We start from the raw sequence: 18,015 nt of genomic DNA, 5'->3' as shown, positions 1-18,015 counted from the left end.
ATTCTCAATACGTAGATGGTACATTTTTAGTTTTAGTTAGATAATGTAGAATAAAAACATTGAAGGAAGCATTTGAAGACGTAAAAAAGAATCTGGACTTCAGGTAAAGGTGTAAGTAAAACCATGTAGTAATGATGTATTTCTTATGAATCTTATATGAACCATAGATGTTAAATTAACATTTCTTGGAATTTAACTTTACGTGGACCTATGTAAAACTCCTGGAATGATTTTTGACAAAATTAATTTTTGCTTAAATATCTTAAATATCAAGGTAAGTGTAAAAACATGCCTTTTTTTTTTTTTTTTATAACATTGTCAAATTAAATACTGACTCTCGACTCGCAAATCGGTTCCTCGTGGTCAAAACTTTCTAACACCCAAACGTCCGGCTGGGTAAACCCCGTGACATCAACTTGCACATTAAACCCAGAGAACTTTGTAATGGCACAGGGCACTTCGTCCATCAATTGATCATCAATTACATCTGTAGTTTTTTTTGACAAAAACATTTTTAACGGCTGTACATTTATCTGCAAATGAGCTTTATGCCTTTACTACCGACGGGTGTCCTGGATGGTTTCTATGGTGACCGATGTTTTGAAATAGTGCGGACATAAACTTTAAAAAATATATAATACGCGGTGTTTAATGCAAAAAAACATCAAATAAGATCAACTTTCACAAATGAAAGGAATATCAAGTGTTGGTTATTATTAGTTTCCATATATATATATCCATATATATATATATATTTCGTTTCAACAAAATCAGCTGATCGGCGGAAGTTGAACGTTTCAAAGTATGTGTGTTGTCTGGAGTTCTTGCTGTTCCTTTTCTTTTTGGTTTTGTTGTCCGATACTAATATCAAAAATGATTTTACAAAATGTGTTGTAACTTTTTTATTGTAGTTCACCGTAACGTAAATATATGAATTAACGCGCTCCACAGGATATGTAGATCTGCTACTGCTATTCATTGCCGCAATGTACATGAACCAAAAAATCCATTCAATCTTTATAAGAAAGTTTTATAAAACAGCTGAAGTCAATCATTTAGGTTTCCAACGGAATAGTAAAAGCGAAATGTACGTGATTTATCAGAAATATTCAGATTGATTGCTAAAATGGTAAGTTTAATTTCTTTATTTGAATCTCTTAAAAAATGATTGTGATTACAATGTAGGACTTCTTGGTTAGAGAGAAAATGAATATTGAGCTCGGGTTAATTTCCATATCTCAGCTAATTGTGGTTTGGTTAGTATCTTAATAGTTTTGTAAATAACTGTGTTTTATTAGACTGATGTATTTAAAGCATTATAAAGACTTAGCGTAAGAGATGATACATATATAGAAAATATGAATATTCACTACTAAAGATATAAAAAAAGTAAAACTATTCTTATCGAATAGAGTTAAACAGGGGAATGAAGGTAAATGGTGGCATAGTTAAAAAAAATAGAACACTACTTGTTCTTGCTTTTCTTTGAATGGCCCTTTGGGATGCATCGTACAATAACTAATTTTCTACAGTAACATAATATACAGTATAAAATACTTATAATCAATCACAAAACACATAACCAGATGTTTATACATGGGATAATTCGGTTAATCTTGAAAACCTTTTCAAAAGAGAGAGGAATAGAGTTGCAATGTAACTTGACAACATATATGGGAACATGGTCTGATTACAAAAAAAAGCTTAATATCTATAAAAGTAAAATGTTCTTTCGCAGGAAAATATGTAACAAAACAAGCAAACACACTAGAGCGACAGGTCTTTACAAATAATGTACATCGTTTTATGAAGAAATAGAGTCACTTTCTCATATCATATTCGAGTGGAATAAAGAATGCAGAACTCTGGAAAAAAACTTTTAAACTGTAACTGTTGTGTCTCGGAACTGACATATTCGCCCACAAAAACGTATGTTAACCGTTTTCAGTCCCGTGTTAAAAGCTTCTTTCTCTCAATAGTCAGGTTGGAAATTAAAAATTCTGTATTTCTTCATTGCAGACAGCATAGAAGTAACATAGGTACTGCAGTAAATGTCGAACGGCCATGTTGGTTTTGATCACATTTTCGTATCCTCATCAATGTCATCAGGACTCTTGTATCGTTGATAGGCTCCAGTATCATTTTGAAAAGTATGATTGACACCTGTTTTGTCTATCGGTACTGTAGGTTGATCCTCTTTGCTGCCGCGTGATAGATAAACGTTTGGGTCAGTTACAGACGTATTTATCTGTTCTTCGTGGATTTGTTCCTGAAAAACAATAAATAACAGAGTCTGGTCAGTATTCAAACTATACAGTTACAAGATGGTGTCTATATACAAGGGGTCGTTATATACAAGTAGACGTTAAGGCATGTTTCAATGAATTTTATCAATAAATCAAATTGCAGACAAATAACCTTGGAATACTAAAAAAAAGTAACGACTTACATTTTCATGAATACGTGTGTGATCTATGTTACAATGAAGAAATGTTCTGATTTTCTGTGGTAGACAACAACAGAAAATGTCAAAGACTGGTATCAGGTACTTTGGTGGGACCTCATGTCTTTTTGTAGGCCCTGTAATAAATGTATAGGATTTAGATGTATAGGGAAACACAACTGGGCGTTATTTCATTGGTCAATTTTCTAATTATGACATCAAGTAACAATGCTCTGCGACATCATCTTCCATTGTGAAGTCAGATTTTATGGCAATTTTTTCTCCGATCGGAAACAGGAATAATGTATTCCGAAGAGAATCATATTGTTTTCTAGATGAAATATCCTAACGTTGTTGAAGAAAGTGTTCCCAAACTCGGGATTGTTGATTATAATGGTGTCTTATCTCGTTAGTTGATCTTCAAACTGTAAACGACACTCGTCAAACCTCGTATCTTTACAAAATTTGAAAATAAACTAACTCGAGATACATAAACATTTAGTTATTAGGTTGAAAAATGTTTTATTTGTTTTTTTTATTTGTATAACCTTTTATTTTTCAAGCATTTTTACATCGCATATGAACACACACGCACCATTCATCCACACACACACACACACCAATCATCATCATCATCATCATCATCATATCATCATCATCATCATCATCATCATCATCATTATCATCATCTTATCATCATCATTGAGAGAGAGAGAGAGAGAGAGAGAGAGAGAGAGAGAGTCATTTCTAGTAAACAGAGAACCCAGGAGTTATCGTATATCGAGAGTAAAGACGACTATTACATATGTCCGTTCAGAGTGTTGACTGGTCGAGGAGATGAACTTTGACCGTGACTACTTTTTTCACGCGCTTAAGGCCACGTGCTGTTTTGTTTACGTCCTCTGCAGACGGATTACAGGCAAATGTTGGTGATTTAGTGAGGTTATGCGATGGGGAAAGAGGGTGATTAAGGCAATATAACAAGCAGATGATACTCTCGTAATTTTAAGACTTTAAAAGTTCGTGTCCTTTGTAACTTTTGAAAATGAACTAACTCGATTGTAATAAATACCATATTTAACAACCACTCGTTGTGTAAACTCTATATATTGTACACTGTAAATAAAGCACAAAAAACAAACCGAGTTAAATGAAGTATGAGATTTGCGTTTACAGTAAGTTATAACGAGTTCGCTCCCCTTGTTCGAGTCCTTTACACCTACCTGGCACATTCCGATGCATTATGGGATTGATAATGTTTTACAAATATTTAAGACAGTAATGACTATTCTAGTGTCAAATATTTATGTCACTTGTTAAATTCGAGAGATAAAAATTAGCTGTGCCCCAACGAGTGATACTATATACGACTGGTCATCCAGTGCGCCAGGTAAAATACCCAACATTCAACACTAGGAATACTGGACAAACAGGTTTACAACACGTTACATAACAACCGCATAGTCTCGTTCAACCAGACGTTTGATCACTTGTAATTCAAGAGTCTGGTCAAACACAGTGCATTAACATTATCACCACCAGAGGGCAGTATTTCTACTTTCGTTTCGGGACGTTATGTCAACGCCATTAAACATTTCAATGAATAATGAAATTAATGAAAAAAGTTACCTGTACATGCATTCCTGAAGTACCCGTGTATTCACTTTTATCGAGAACAATGTAAGAAAATGTGTCAAATCTCCAGAATAATGACATATATTTCCATTAAATAAATCATAACTAAGCACAAAGCCAACAAGGCTGACTGAAGTTTGAAAAAAGCATGCAAAGCAAGTGAGATTTTACCTGTACACCATTCAAAACACCTTCAAGTTCTCACTCAGGTTATCTGGCTTGACTTGTATCAATAGCCTTGTTAGCTTCATGAATTATTGTAAAATATCCAATGAAAATACATGAAATCATTCCTTTTGAAACATTTTTTTTTACATTTTTCTCGTTAATAGTGAAATCATGGATACTTCAGGAATGCACATACAGGTATTTTTTTAATGAATTAAAATATTCAATGTAATTTTGGGCCACTCAAATTCTGACTTTAAAAGTTAAAAAGGGTGTGTCAACCTTTGACCAATGAAACAATTTACCAGAATCTCGGTAAGCCTCGTTATGATGTCACAAAACGAAAGCACTGGGTTTGACCAGATTCTCTATTCGGCGTAGCTTGCGCAGGCAACAAGGGCCTGGTTGAACGAGACTACACAACCGCACAGTATCTCACTTGCATTTCCACATGCTATTTCCGCGCGCGCCCTAAAAATGTCGCCGCAATGCGTTACGTACAATGTCACACGGAAGTCTGATTTCCGTTACATACAATGTACGGACGCGTAAAGCTAGTTGCTACATATATGATAAAAGCAATATTGTCAAATAATGACACCACTACAAAAAGTATTATCATGACACTGTGCCTATTAAGTCCAAATTACAAGTTTTCGTTTTTTTCTTGTTTTTTTAATTTATTCTGACAGCAAAATGTACAGTAAATACTTTTATAAACAACCTGCATCTTGCATTGTGATATATTTACAATTTGACAGTTCCCCAACAACAACAACTGTTGAAAGAAAGCATCACCAGCTTCAATAAAACTTGGGTAAATACTAGGAGAGAGGAAACAGATAAAGGTATAATGGGGATTGTGGTGGAATATTTTTTAATAGTTATTTAGTGCGTTATTGGTACATACTCACTTATTCGGCTCTATCAATGGCTTTAAGTGGTTCCAAACAGTGACAGAAATCTCTCGTGTGAATGATGCAATATTTAAGTATAAACATCAAAGATTAAACTGTAGTAGTCTATCCTTTTTTTTCGTTGACTTAAACTTTTGGCTTTGAGCTAGATAAACATAATAACCAACCACCACTCGTTCGGGACACTTGTTGTATTTCGCACTTTAGTATATATATATTCCTTCAAAAATGAAGAGTTGATTTGAATTTGTAATGATAAAATGCTACATAAATTCAAACACAGATATAATAGTATAGGTATCATGTTCAAATAATGACAAATTCATTAATTTGTAATATCTATACAACAGGATAAGATAAGTACAAAATCATTAGATTACATTCTTTAAAAACAAGGCAAGCCTTCACACAACAGGTGAATAAAAACTTTAGACAACGCTGATTTAACCGAAAGTCGTTAATTTGTAGCGAAGGGGTCTATAAGCATTGTACTATTTTCATTAATTTATGGAAAATTTTGATATTGATTATTTCAACGATTTTCTCCAAAATTTGTACGAGCACAGACGGATGTTCACCTATTAGATATTATTTTTCCCTGTAATAAATAATTATAACCTATAATTCTCACCTGTAGTCAGAAATTCTTACCTGTAATCAATCATTCTGATATAAAATAAGAATTTTCACTTGTAATGAAGAATTATCGCCCTTTATCAAGGGTTCTCACCTTTACTCAAGGATTCCCACGTGCTTTTTATTTGTTCTCATCTTTATAAATATAATCAAGGATTCTTACCTGTAATCAAGCTGACAATGAGTCCGACGATTACACAGACGAGGGTTCCAAAGGTGGAAAACCACAGGTAAGACAGCGAGTATAGCTTGGTTAGGGCGTTACTGTAACGTCAAACATATAGCATCAATATGTTTTATAAGGCAACCAAAAGACCTTAACTAACAACCTGAATCTAAAACTTCAATGTAACGTTGATCAATAATGACAAACAGCTCTACTCCGTTATAATTCAACCTCCTCCGTCAGCTACATTCTGTACAGTGTAGCATTGAATCTATACAACAAGAAATTCTAATAGGCAAATATATATATATATAAACTAAAAAAATATTTTTGTTTTATAACAGTTATAAAACAAGTTATTTTAACTTATATCAACCATCCTTGTTGGCCCAGATGTTAGTGCACGGAGAGTCTTTTTGTGGGAGGAAACCAGAGAACCCGGTTAAAACCCACGCGGTCGGTGACCCCTACCTTTTCAGGTCCTTTCGGGGAATCTAACCCGTCCGCCTTGGTGAAAGGCAATTGCGCTACCCACAGCGCCTCCCGACCATAATAGGCACACACTTTGATTCCTACTATGTATTTAACCAGATTAACATAAGGGTGAAGAGCCGCACATTTTTTCCACAGGCTCTGAATTTGTTTTCATTTCAATTTATGTTAATATCATTGTATTTACACAGTGATAATTATACAGTTAGTATTATCTGTGTAACCGTCGTCATATGACTTTCACTGTAACGAGGACGCAGCACCAAAACCAAAAATAATGTTGAAAAGCAAGAAAAAATAGAGAAAATGATACAATACTTACACTGACGTTGCCATGGATGGACTCTCGGTTATCATTTCTGATACAGCTGTTGAATTCATGTAGGCTAGTTGTATCTCTGCCATGGTTGAATAGTCAAGTATAGTACCAGGAGAATGTGTTGGCAGGGAATATAACGATGTTAAGTTCAGCAATGAAATGTCTGTATCAGATGAACAATTTGATGTCGGAAACTCGAGTGTTTCCGAGGATCCAATAACAGTATATTTCCCGATGTTGATCCATAACATAACGGCATAGGAAACTAGACTTCCAGCAACAGCACCCTGGACACCACGATAAACAATTTCCAAAATTATCACGTGACTGCCGTGTTACCCAATGCAACTCAAATTTCAATTGTAGTTTAGCTCATATAATAGCATCGATTGTACAACGAGTCCTCGTGACATTGTGACACTGGGTCGATTAAAACAGACATAAAATCTTAAAGAAGGTCTTCAGAGGTTTTGACCCCAAATGCTTTAATTTCTAAAAGCTAGTTTTTCGTACACTACAAACAAAAAGCAATTTGGAAAAAAGCAAAAAATGACGTATTCCGTACAAGACATTCCAGCAAAGTTTGTGCATCTTATGTCCATGAGGTGGCGTAAGTTGCCGATGAGAGGATTGCCATAGTAAAACAAAATCTTGACAAGCATTCAACAATGACGTCATGATAGTACATGTGGTTATCCTTTAGGACACGTACATCATGCATATGTTGAAGTTTGAGTAATACGGTGATGTTGAGATAAACAAATAAGTAGTGACTGTGTTGACGAGTTTGATTTTGGGACAACAAAATTAACGATGACAGGATTGACGAGGTGGGATAGTGAGATGGATAGCGAGACAACCAGATTATAAGTAGCTGAATTAACGAGAACTGTTAATGAAACAACTTAATAAATAATGTTTTGCTGGCAGAAGGATTAACGAAGCAGGATAGAGATGGCTAGATGTGTGAGACTGGATAGAATAACTACCAGTTTTGGAAAGTTCAATTATTTTTAACTTGCTCATTGATATGGTTTTTATTTGTTTACATAATGTTTTGCCATGAGGACGTAATATTACTTTGACTTGACCATAGATGAGGAAGAAGACGCTTAACATTCTGAAAGGTCTGACCTTCCTTTGTTTATATTTTGCTCTGGTCTTATCGATCGGGAGTTCGAGTTACGGTCTTGTTGTCACTTAGGTATTTTTTTTTAGAAAGTTTGTTGATAACAAGAGCAATGATTTGATAAGCGATGCTTACTCTTATAAAAAAAAAGAGATGGCAGTTTGCTTGTTGGATTTACAATACTGGAAAATAGGAATAGAAATAACATTAACGATATAGGTGCGAACATTTTCTGGAATCTCCAACTGCTGAAACGTTGTCTACCAAATGATCAGAACTCGTAAACACCGTAGTCAATTTCCATGTTTTTTGGTGTTTTTTTTCTAACATTTTCAGTAAAATACTCACAATCCAGTTACAGCAAGGGAAAAAGGCACCCAAGATCACAATTCCATTCAGGGACCCAGAGGCTGCTCCCATGAAACTCAGCGACGCCTGACATTGGAAAAAAGAATTTCGTGCTAACAGTTAACACCCAAAGAAAATCGGATATTTAATACTCTCTCTGAATCAATGCATGTTGTTGAGATTGTTTGCTTGTCCTGATGATAACTGCAAACTTCACATTTGAACATTCAGAGCAATACGAGTTTTTACTATCTACCATAGAGGCATACGTCGCTACTAAGTACTTGGAGGTAGGTGTGCACTACACTGCTATAAACAGATGACCCCAGTTTTCTTATCTATTTTGCCAATATATACTGAGGGTTTTCTCTCGGGGTAATCCGGGTTCCTCCCACATTGAGAACATATGTGCACTAACATGTAGGCAAACAAAGAGTGATTAAGATAACTTGAAATAAGTTGTTGCATTATTGTTGTAAAAAAATGTTTATTTGAAATGAAGTAACTGCAATTGCTTACACACTGTCAGCTGCAAACCCTAATGGCAAAACCTAATGTACAATGTCAGCAACTCTTAGGGACGCATGCACAACATTCCATGTAAAATCAATATATTGGGAAGATTGACAATATAATCAGATAAACTTCATACCCTGTTACCATGCTCCCAAATTATGTGACTGCATACACTACATCCATATATATATGACAGATAGTCTCTCAAATAGATTGCAGGCTAACGTATCTGGGTAATGATGGTAATTAACATGTTGTACAAAATAAATATTGTTATCGAAAGAACAAACAGACGATAGAAATTTGGGAATATTTCTGTTTACCTTAATATGACCTTGAAACTGAAGTTACAACTACATGTATGAATTATATTTATCAAAATTTAAAGCCACGTATATTTCATCTTTATACACCGCCTACCTTCATTATATTCATGTGATGTCGACAACAAATCATGAAGCACTTCCGCTTTTTAACCCCCTTTTGCCCCCCCCCCCTCCCCATCAACGTAAGCTTATAGATGATTCCCAAGGAGGGTATCCAGTTTATCATACTGCGATCGGTCTATATAAATGAAAAAAGCGAGGTCACGATCGACATTAGGGGATGCTCACTTAACCAATCTAGCCCCGGGATAAACATTATAAAAATTCAAATTAAGCTACCTTAGATATTTCAGATATTTTTCAATAACTGGAATATATCTACCTGTAACACTGTTCCTTTAAGATTTTTGACTATAAAAGTGACTCCAATTCCTACGGCTCCGTAAATAAAAACTGCAAGAAAAGAGCGACAGAGACTTAAGTTATTACTACAGCATATCGACCAATATATATCAGGAAAGTTAGGCTTGCATCAACACTGTCGGAAATTGTGTTTACAAATAGATAAAAAACAACACATTTTCGATAAGAGAGACTGGATTAATTAAGCACGCTCTGGTAATGACACTCACCAATACTGCGTGTAATCCACGCCTTCGTTCTCTCTGACCGAAGATTAAAGTGAGGTTTGAGAATATCCTCCCACGTGATTGCACTTAGTGAACTCAGATTGGACGACAAGGAACTTGAATGAAACAAAAACCCATTTGTTTGTGAATCTGTACCATTCGGTAAAGGACGATTCAGAGATTTGGCTATGTGAAACAGGACTATTCTAGTAAACACTTGTATTATGGAAATGCTCACATATTTGTATCTCAATTAATTGAATAGAAGGAATATTTTTCTTCCGTTTTGCCGTTCTGTCTATCACATCAGATACTCTCTCAATATTTTTCTAAATGTTTCATTAATACTCACAGCACACTTTAAGGCCTCTTCAACATTTTATCTACTTGCGGTGTGTTTCGAAAGACATCATTGAGATTAAGGATTTATATAAGAATACGTTATTAGCCAGACGGCATATTTTTAACGATGTTAATAATCGTGCGTTAAACTCGTACGTTGCAATGTCTAAACCGTAAGAGGATATGTATATATGACCAAGTGGACGGTTTACAAAGGATTTAATCTTGCACTGGTATTGTTTTTGTGTACTTTCCTATGTTTTCATTTTTTACAAAATGATTGAACACCACACTAATGCGGTTTAGATCAACAAAAGAAGGTCCAATAATTGCAACGAACGTACCTTTTTCCTAAAGACTTGATTAACGGTACATTAATATCTATCGTTAGATGTGTATGATTTCTTTACATTCAAAAACTATAGTTACAATGACCTGTATACAACCTACCTCAGGGAACCACTGAACAAAGAGGCTACAAATAGTCCGGGAAGTCCTGGTATGTTGAGAATGTCCAGGACGAAGTGGGGAATGAGTTGGTTCTTGTTCTTTATCATGCCACTGGTCAATGGGTCACATCCCAACTGGGCATAGTATGCGAACGCAGAAACACCCATCAGACACGCCCCCGTCAACAGAATAAACACGCCAAAACAATTCACAAGAATGGCTCTAGTAAAGACAAAGGTAAACATACAGGCATTATAGGCAGACCCTTTTTCTATTATTATCATTAAGAAAAAAAACACTTAATCTGTTGCTATACTTGAGCTTCAAGTATTTCTGTCAGATTTAAAAAATACTTCATGTAGAGTAAATAGTGCGCACAGATAAAAAATCGCCGCATAATTTCTTCCACCCTACTTAACCTTCGTAATGAGGGTAAAATCTACTAACTACTTATAACCTGCTTTCTATACAAAGTACAATATAAATTTAGGTAATCTGACCCTAAGGGTAGGCGTTGAGTTTCAGCTACTTCAGCGTGTTTGAGATTAGGACAGTCTTATTGACACTACATTCTCTTTAGCCACATGCCATTTGTTGGCCGAATGACAACTTTAAAAGTTGTTGCTTTTCTTGATAAGAGGTGATGTTCGTGACATCTGTTCTGTATGCCATTTCCATTCAGGTTCATCTTCGCTTTGAATCAGTGACATGTCTTTGGCCATTCGAATGGAGTATCTTCAATACAGGCTGTACATCACCAGTTGGTTTCAGGGCAGTATGGCAATCTTGGAACAAACTTTACACGGATATGTTTGTCACGGCCTGTAACATTGAAATTATTATGTGATGGACTCGCTCTTTGACGCCCTCTGTTGATTGGGAAACAATGCGACAGGGTGCTTCAAACGTTTCGCAATATTCTTGTCTGATGTTTAAGTCTCAAATGTTGCCTCAAAGCTAGAACTGCTTTGTCAGCCTCGATCCACTGCGATGTATCCATATCTACCATATCTACAGACACGCGTTGTAGACAATCGTAGAAGATCTAGTTCAGCAATTTTGTCTACAGACATATCAACCTTTCCTGATAAATCTTGTTTGCCTTTTCAATCATATATCCATCCACAGAATTTCTTAGTGGCTGGCGCGAGAAAAATGACATACCTTTCTTGATTAATTATTAACATTATCTTTCTGGAGACCAACCGCTCCCTTTTCTTTTTCATTATTTGTGTCCCATGTTTGACATCAATTTTGCATTTAGAGGTAAGCGTCCTGCTTGTATACATACATATCATTAATTTTGAGGATTTCAATCTTGTTATATAGGTATACAAACAATGGTTGATTGTTATAAATATGTATTCTAAAGTTATGAAAGTTGGTTGTATGAAGACAAAAATAATATCAGTATCAAACACATTAATGGTAACAATTAGATCTCCGGGAAACATGCATGGGAAATTTATCCTTGTTGAATTAATGTCACATTTAATACGCATTTACAGAGGATTTACATTTCGTGGTGACAAAGGAAAGTTATTGTAAATAGACACAACAAAGTGGAACAGAAACATCGCTCGACATACATTTTGGCCTCTTTAAGACTTCTGAGAGCACTGTAGCGTTGAATGCTGGACTGGCTTGCTCCGTACGACCCTACCCAATTCAACGTCGACCCCACAATGAGGCCCCAGAAGGTATGACGAACTGTAGGATCAGGGTCAAAACTGGAAATAATCAGTCACAATATCATAAATGTAAATAGTCTCATGACGTTCACCTATATAATGAGTTTCGTTATAATTGACCTTGAACCGAGGAAACAACTGAGATATGAATGGTGATGCCTCATACATTATATTGAGAAAACCAATATTTCTAAAAAGCTTAAATTGACCTGTAAGATTTTGAGATAACTTGACCTTTTGATTTAAACAAACTTGACTTATAACTAATTTGTATCACATTTCATCGTCGTTTTACTTAGTACCCACTTCCAAAAGTTAACTCTGTCCCATTCCTTATTCAGTCTCCACACCTCACCGAACCCTCCAACCTCCAGCACCCCCTGGTGGAGAAAAAGAATAATCAGTCACACAGATTATCCCTCCATCTCAAGGATCAATGATTCTCCTCTAAATCTTAACAGCTCTCTGTCCACACTGGAGACGTGGTGCTTACTGTCAAATATTTATGAAACCGTTTCATGCTCAAGCACAACCCTTTCGAATCAATGACAATTTTTATCACCAAAAAAAGCATTTGGCCTAATCACATATCCGTTTTTGAACATGATATCAATTGAACGAAAACGGATACGGGAAGCCTTAAGCCTTTATAACGAAATATTTGTTAAATCTATTCATATGTTTTGATTTGAAATTTAAAAATCAAAAATAAATGCATAGTGCATCAATACGACCGTCTGAAGAAATGAAAATGTTCCAAAACCCAAAAATTGTAATTATTGCTTTTCCATTAAAATGTCTAGTAGTCTCACTATTTGTTTTGTAAGATGTTTTATATGTGAAAATAAGATTTCTATTGTTGGGAGACATTAAGTCAACGTTATGGAGGTCATAATAATTTTGCAATGCCTCCGCGAGGGGTCGAACCTGTGACAGCTAGTCTGACTCTCCACTGAATGTGCTAAAGAAAAGTATTCCCTCCCAGAGCCAGAAGGAAAAAGCTAATATCTTAATCAACGAGACATTCAAATAGTTTCTGTAGCTACCTGACGTATCGGAGCGAAAAATACAGGAAAACTATTTCATTTACTTACATATATTTTTCGACTTGCACAAGTTCTTAATTAAAATAGAAACAGAAAGACGAACATCGGGATCCTACCTTGATAAGGATTGCTAGTATCCCGGTCATCATGATCAGAAACTGGAACGCGTCCACCCATATCACAGCCTTGAGTCCCCCCTGTAGATACACACATCAATGTAGGACATGTATTATCTATAATGTGAATACCTAATACGGGAAATAGTTGTCACTGATTAACTTTCTCCCTTTTGTCCTTCTTAATGACGGCAAAATTGTCATGACAGCGAATATTAAATAAGGCATATAATATAAATTGCATAAATGTAAAATTAACACACGGTTAATACTGATGTTCACAGTGAATGGTGAATATATAACAGGGCAGAAGATTTCTGATATACAGTATTCAGTGAATACTTCAATGTGATATGTTTTATAACAATATTCACAACATTCTTGTAGTACGACAATATATATATGTAAATCGTTCGTAATTGTTTCATATTGAGGCAAATGGTCATAGATAATTGCTTTTAGCGTGCCAGAGAATCATTTAAAAGCAACATAGACATATTTTAGGGGGTAAACATTGACATAGATTACATGAAATACTTACTTTATGTCTACGTCTATTATATTTTTTAAATTGAAATAGCAGAACATGAAGAATGGCTCCTATCTTATTCAATTATTTTATAAGTTTTTGGTACTGGTTCTTGTTTTGGATTTTCTGTAAAATAAACCAAAGTCATATTTTTTGTTTTCAATCTTTGACTCTTCACAACTTAAATACTAACTCAAAAATTTTGAAAATGAAAAATTCCATGGCAAAAATTAGGATATGTGAAACCTAGGCCTATGGGTGAACACACACACCTTACCAGGAAAGTGTACAGGGTACACACAACACCGAGGATGATGAAGGACGCCCACTCCGGGAAACCAGTCACTTAAATCAAGACAAAAATATAATGATTAACTTAAAAACACACTTTCATTGTAAACCGTAATGTTCAATCTCAATGAACAATCATTTAGCTTAAACTTCCATGTTTATCATCTTGGTAATTTGTACCGTGATATGAAACACAAAATAATCGCAATACAGACAAAAAGACAGAAAATGGAAAATGGTATAGATCCAAAAACATGTCGCCAGTATCAAGCAATACTTCAACATAACATGCCCATCGGTTAAAGCGTCTATAAACTATGTCATAAACTACAAAATATTCAAGACTAAACTAAATTCTGTTTCCCATATATATATTGAAACGAGATCAAATTGACTTCTACTTACTCGCTTGAAGGGCCGTTGAAGGTGCGAATGATGCAAGTCCTGAATATATTAACTGTAGAAATATAAAAATTAAAACGACAAAAAGTACAATATGCATGCGAAGCTCACCTATTATTCAATGTTCGAAAACAAATAATTCATCGGTGACCTTTGAAGTTCAGCAAGGTTAGATTTTATAATAAAGGTGATATCAAGCAGGCTTACGATATCTACTAAGTACATGTACTATCAATCTGACTGGTCTTGGTTTGGAGATTATACTTTAAACGTACTTATTTTAGCGCACTCGAAGTTAATGCATTATCCACTTTTAATGCATTGATGAACGAACGCATCCATAAATATAAAAAAGAGAACAATATACAAGAAGAACTTCATATTCATAATTTAATAAAATATGTACGTTAACGGTACTTTATGCTTTCTTATTGGAGTTTGAAGTCATGGTAATATCTTTAAACAGATAAGAAAATGTGAAATCCCAGCAAAACAAAAAAAAAAAAAAAAAAGCCTTACATGTTAAAATAAAGGTTTAAGGACTTTTAGTACATGTTGTTTTCAGTTTGTTCTTTCACACAATTCACATCTTTGACAAGGAAAGTAGGTCAACGTAATTCATACAGACAAACAAAGTGTACGTGTGAATCAAGCCAAATATCTTTACTTTGAATTTGATTGCTTTTAGGATTTTTCGACTTATTTTAAGGAACCGTATATTATTATGCAAGGAAGGGACCACTTTCGGTTGAGGCCAAAAATTCCTCCAACTTTATGGATCAATTTTCGTTATTAAAAAAAATCATGTACACGATATACCAGCAAATTAACTGATTTTTTAGTTTCCCCAATCGGAACATTGTCTTTTAGAGAATTGTCTTCATCCACCATCCAAAGCATTTGCCTGATTAACAACACTCAATCCCGGGTAGCTACTGACTATAATGCATAGCCCCAGAATTTTGCAGTTTTCAGGAGTCGTTAAAGGGAAATGTTGAATTGAATGGCAGACAGAGGGCTTACAACACTTGATATCAAAAGGTCACAAACACAAAGTTTGAGCCAAGTGAACAATAATATAAGATAAATTTACGTGCGATTGTATTGTACCACCTATAAGCGTGTTAATACATAAATAAAAAAGTTGTATAAAAAGGTTAAATTTCAAACCCTTGAAAACCAATCAGGGATTAATGAAGAATTGAAGACATACAAAGGCCATGGCTTACTGTGGAGATGATGTTGATGATAGTTCCTGTCAGTTTCGCAGCTCGAGAGTTAAACCGGAGTTCAAGGTACTGCAACAGAAATAAATATATTTTTATAGAGTTCAACCATCTGGCTTGGTGATACGACTAGGCTAGTGACAAAGTCCATATGAGCAATCGTTAGATCAGTGCTTGAACAAAAAGCTATATTCCTGTTTTTGATTCAAATGAAGGATCTTAGGAGAAGACTGCTTCATGGAATTTGAACATTTAGTTTCAACTTAGCATTCACATTTCCTATAAATGGCATCTAAAAACAGTTCCATGCTTAAGGCCTTGTGTAGGTTTGCCAGAATGAGAACGTAAGCAAGTAATAAAATGGTACAGTATATTTAAAATATAAACTTTATTTATTAAACAACTATTATGAAACAAGCTATTTCAACTTATATTAATCATTCTTGTTGACCCGGATGTTAGCGCGTGAGGTGGGGTCATAATGTGGGAGGAAACCGGAGTACCCGGAGAAAACACACGTGATCGGGTAGGTGACCCCAACCTTTTCACGTCCGATCGGGGAATCGAACCCCGGCCGCCTTGGTGAAAGTCACGTACGCTATCCACAGTAAATTTGATTTACCTGTCCCCGTATTTCAGTAATACTGCTTGGCCCCTTGATCGGGATTTTTTATACCTGTATATGGAAATACTAGAATATAATATATAGCTTTCAAACATATGGGACCCCTGTAGTTGCTTTGCTTCGACCTCAAGCAATATGTGGGCGATTCAATTTATGCATCATTTTTCCTCAGTAGAGTAGCTACAGTAGAAAGGCCCGAATGGGGATTACTCTGAATGTTAAATATATAAAAACAGTTATGATTATATTTTACCTCGTACATACTGGTCAACCTTAGTGGATAGAACAGCGGAACGTAAACAACAGATGCCAGCAACACCGCAAGCATCTGTCCAAATGTATACAAGTAGTACTGGGTCCCCTTGGTGTACATCTCAGCCGGGGCACCTAAAATCAATATGGCGGACTGGAACGAGACAAGGATGGACAGGGCCGTCGGTATCAGACTCATTTTCCTGTTTCCCATCAGGAACTCTCCGGTAGTTCTCTGTCTACCGCCTGCCAGGGCATGGTAAATACCAATTCCAACAGACACCAGAAGTATCACAACGAAAACGATCCAATCGTAAACATCGAAGTTCCGTGCCATAGCGATCTCGTGTCCAAGGCTAAATGCTTACGTTGTATAGATGGTCGAGCGTTATCGGTTGTTATGATTGTTCACATTGGACATTGACACTGTACGTATTTTGGAGTGTTTACCTAACAAGAAACACTTTATTAATATACCTATCCGGATATATATACACTGCACATCCCATCCGACCCATAAAAGGTAATATATTTATCTTAGCGGGCTAAAATTTAAGCGTATTATCACAATTTAACAAATAAGCGCTTTAATGAATAGGCGCATCTAAAAAAATCACTTGTTAAATCATAATTAAAACCAACACTTAAAGCGCGAAGGCGCTAAAATTAGGAACACCACTAACATATGTAAATGTACAGTGCCTACTGCTTTCAAAACTGTTGTTGCGGTGTTTCATGAGCAATATTCAAAATCGTCATCTAAAATCAATGAGGTATCATCAGAGTATAAAACGTCATTAATACCTTGACCTTTATCATTGCAGTATTACTGGAATATTTTGTTAATAAATATTGTTTCCTATTTTTTGTTTATGAAGGCAATTCCTCCCCTTCCTGGCACTTTGATATCTTAATTTAACATTATAGCTGTTTATTTCGCTTAATTTGCTTTAGTTTTAAATGTGCATTTTCGGACATGATTCCCGTAAATTCTTTCATTAAAATATACCGTTGCAAAATTAACGCTATTCATTTTTTCTTCATTTTTGAAATCTGAATAGTATAGGTCTTTCAAAACATTCGGATCTATCAAATCTATTAAAACATATGCACGTAGAAGTGATGTTTTTTTCATTCTTAACATATTTTGTTTAAGGTTTAGGATTCCCCCAAACCCTAACGCAAATTGAAAAAAATGGTCACTTATTGAAATTTGAGAAATCTTTACATCAAATAATACTTCTTAAAAATAATTCTATGCATAATCAATTTGTGTGGCATGTTTTTTCTATAATTCTTGTTAGGTCAGAACTCATTTTCA

At 35.1% G+C, this 18,015-nt stretch overlaps 1 protein-coding gene across 1 annotated transcript; it reads right to left on the bottom strand.

Moving 5' to 3' along the window:
- Nucleotides 1–1,492: 1,492 nt before the first annotated feature.
- LOC110446528 (sodium-coupled monocarboxylate transporter 1-like) lies at nt 1,493–17,045 on the bottom strand. Its single transcript, XM_021491720.1, has 15 exons — nt 16,696–17,045; nt 15,821–15,889; nt 14,595–14,646; nt 14,176–14,243; nt 13,370–13,450; nt 12,514–12,587; nt 12,106–12,246; nt 10,517–10,738; nt 9,728–9,840; nt 9,478–9,548; nt 8,254–8,340; nt 6,780–7,063; nt 5,963–6,063; nt 2,450–2,580; nt 1,493–2,269 (listed from the first exon to the last, which is right to left on the bottom strand). The coding sequence occupies exons 1-15, from the start codon at nt 17,029–17,031 to the stop codon at nt 2,078–2,080; spliced, it is 2,022 nt and encodes a 673-aa protein (XP_021347395.1). The 5' UTR covers nt 17,032–17,045; the 3' UTR covers nt 1,493–2,077.
- Nucleotides 17,046–18,015: the final 970 nt, after the last annotated feature.

Source organism: Mizuhopecten yessoensis, unplaced genomic scaffold (genome assembly GCF_002113885.1).
Source record: "Mizuhopecten yessoensis strain PY_sf001 unplaced genomic scaffold, ASM211388v2 scaffold2763, whole genome shotgun sequence".
Classification (NCBI taxonomy): Eukaryota; Metazoa; Mollusca; class Bivalvia; order Pectinida; family Pectinidae; genus Mizuhopecten; species Mizuhopecten yessoensis.
The sequence above is the reverse complement of the archived record's forward strand: the minus strand, read 5'-3'. Positions and strand labels throughout refer to the sequence as shown.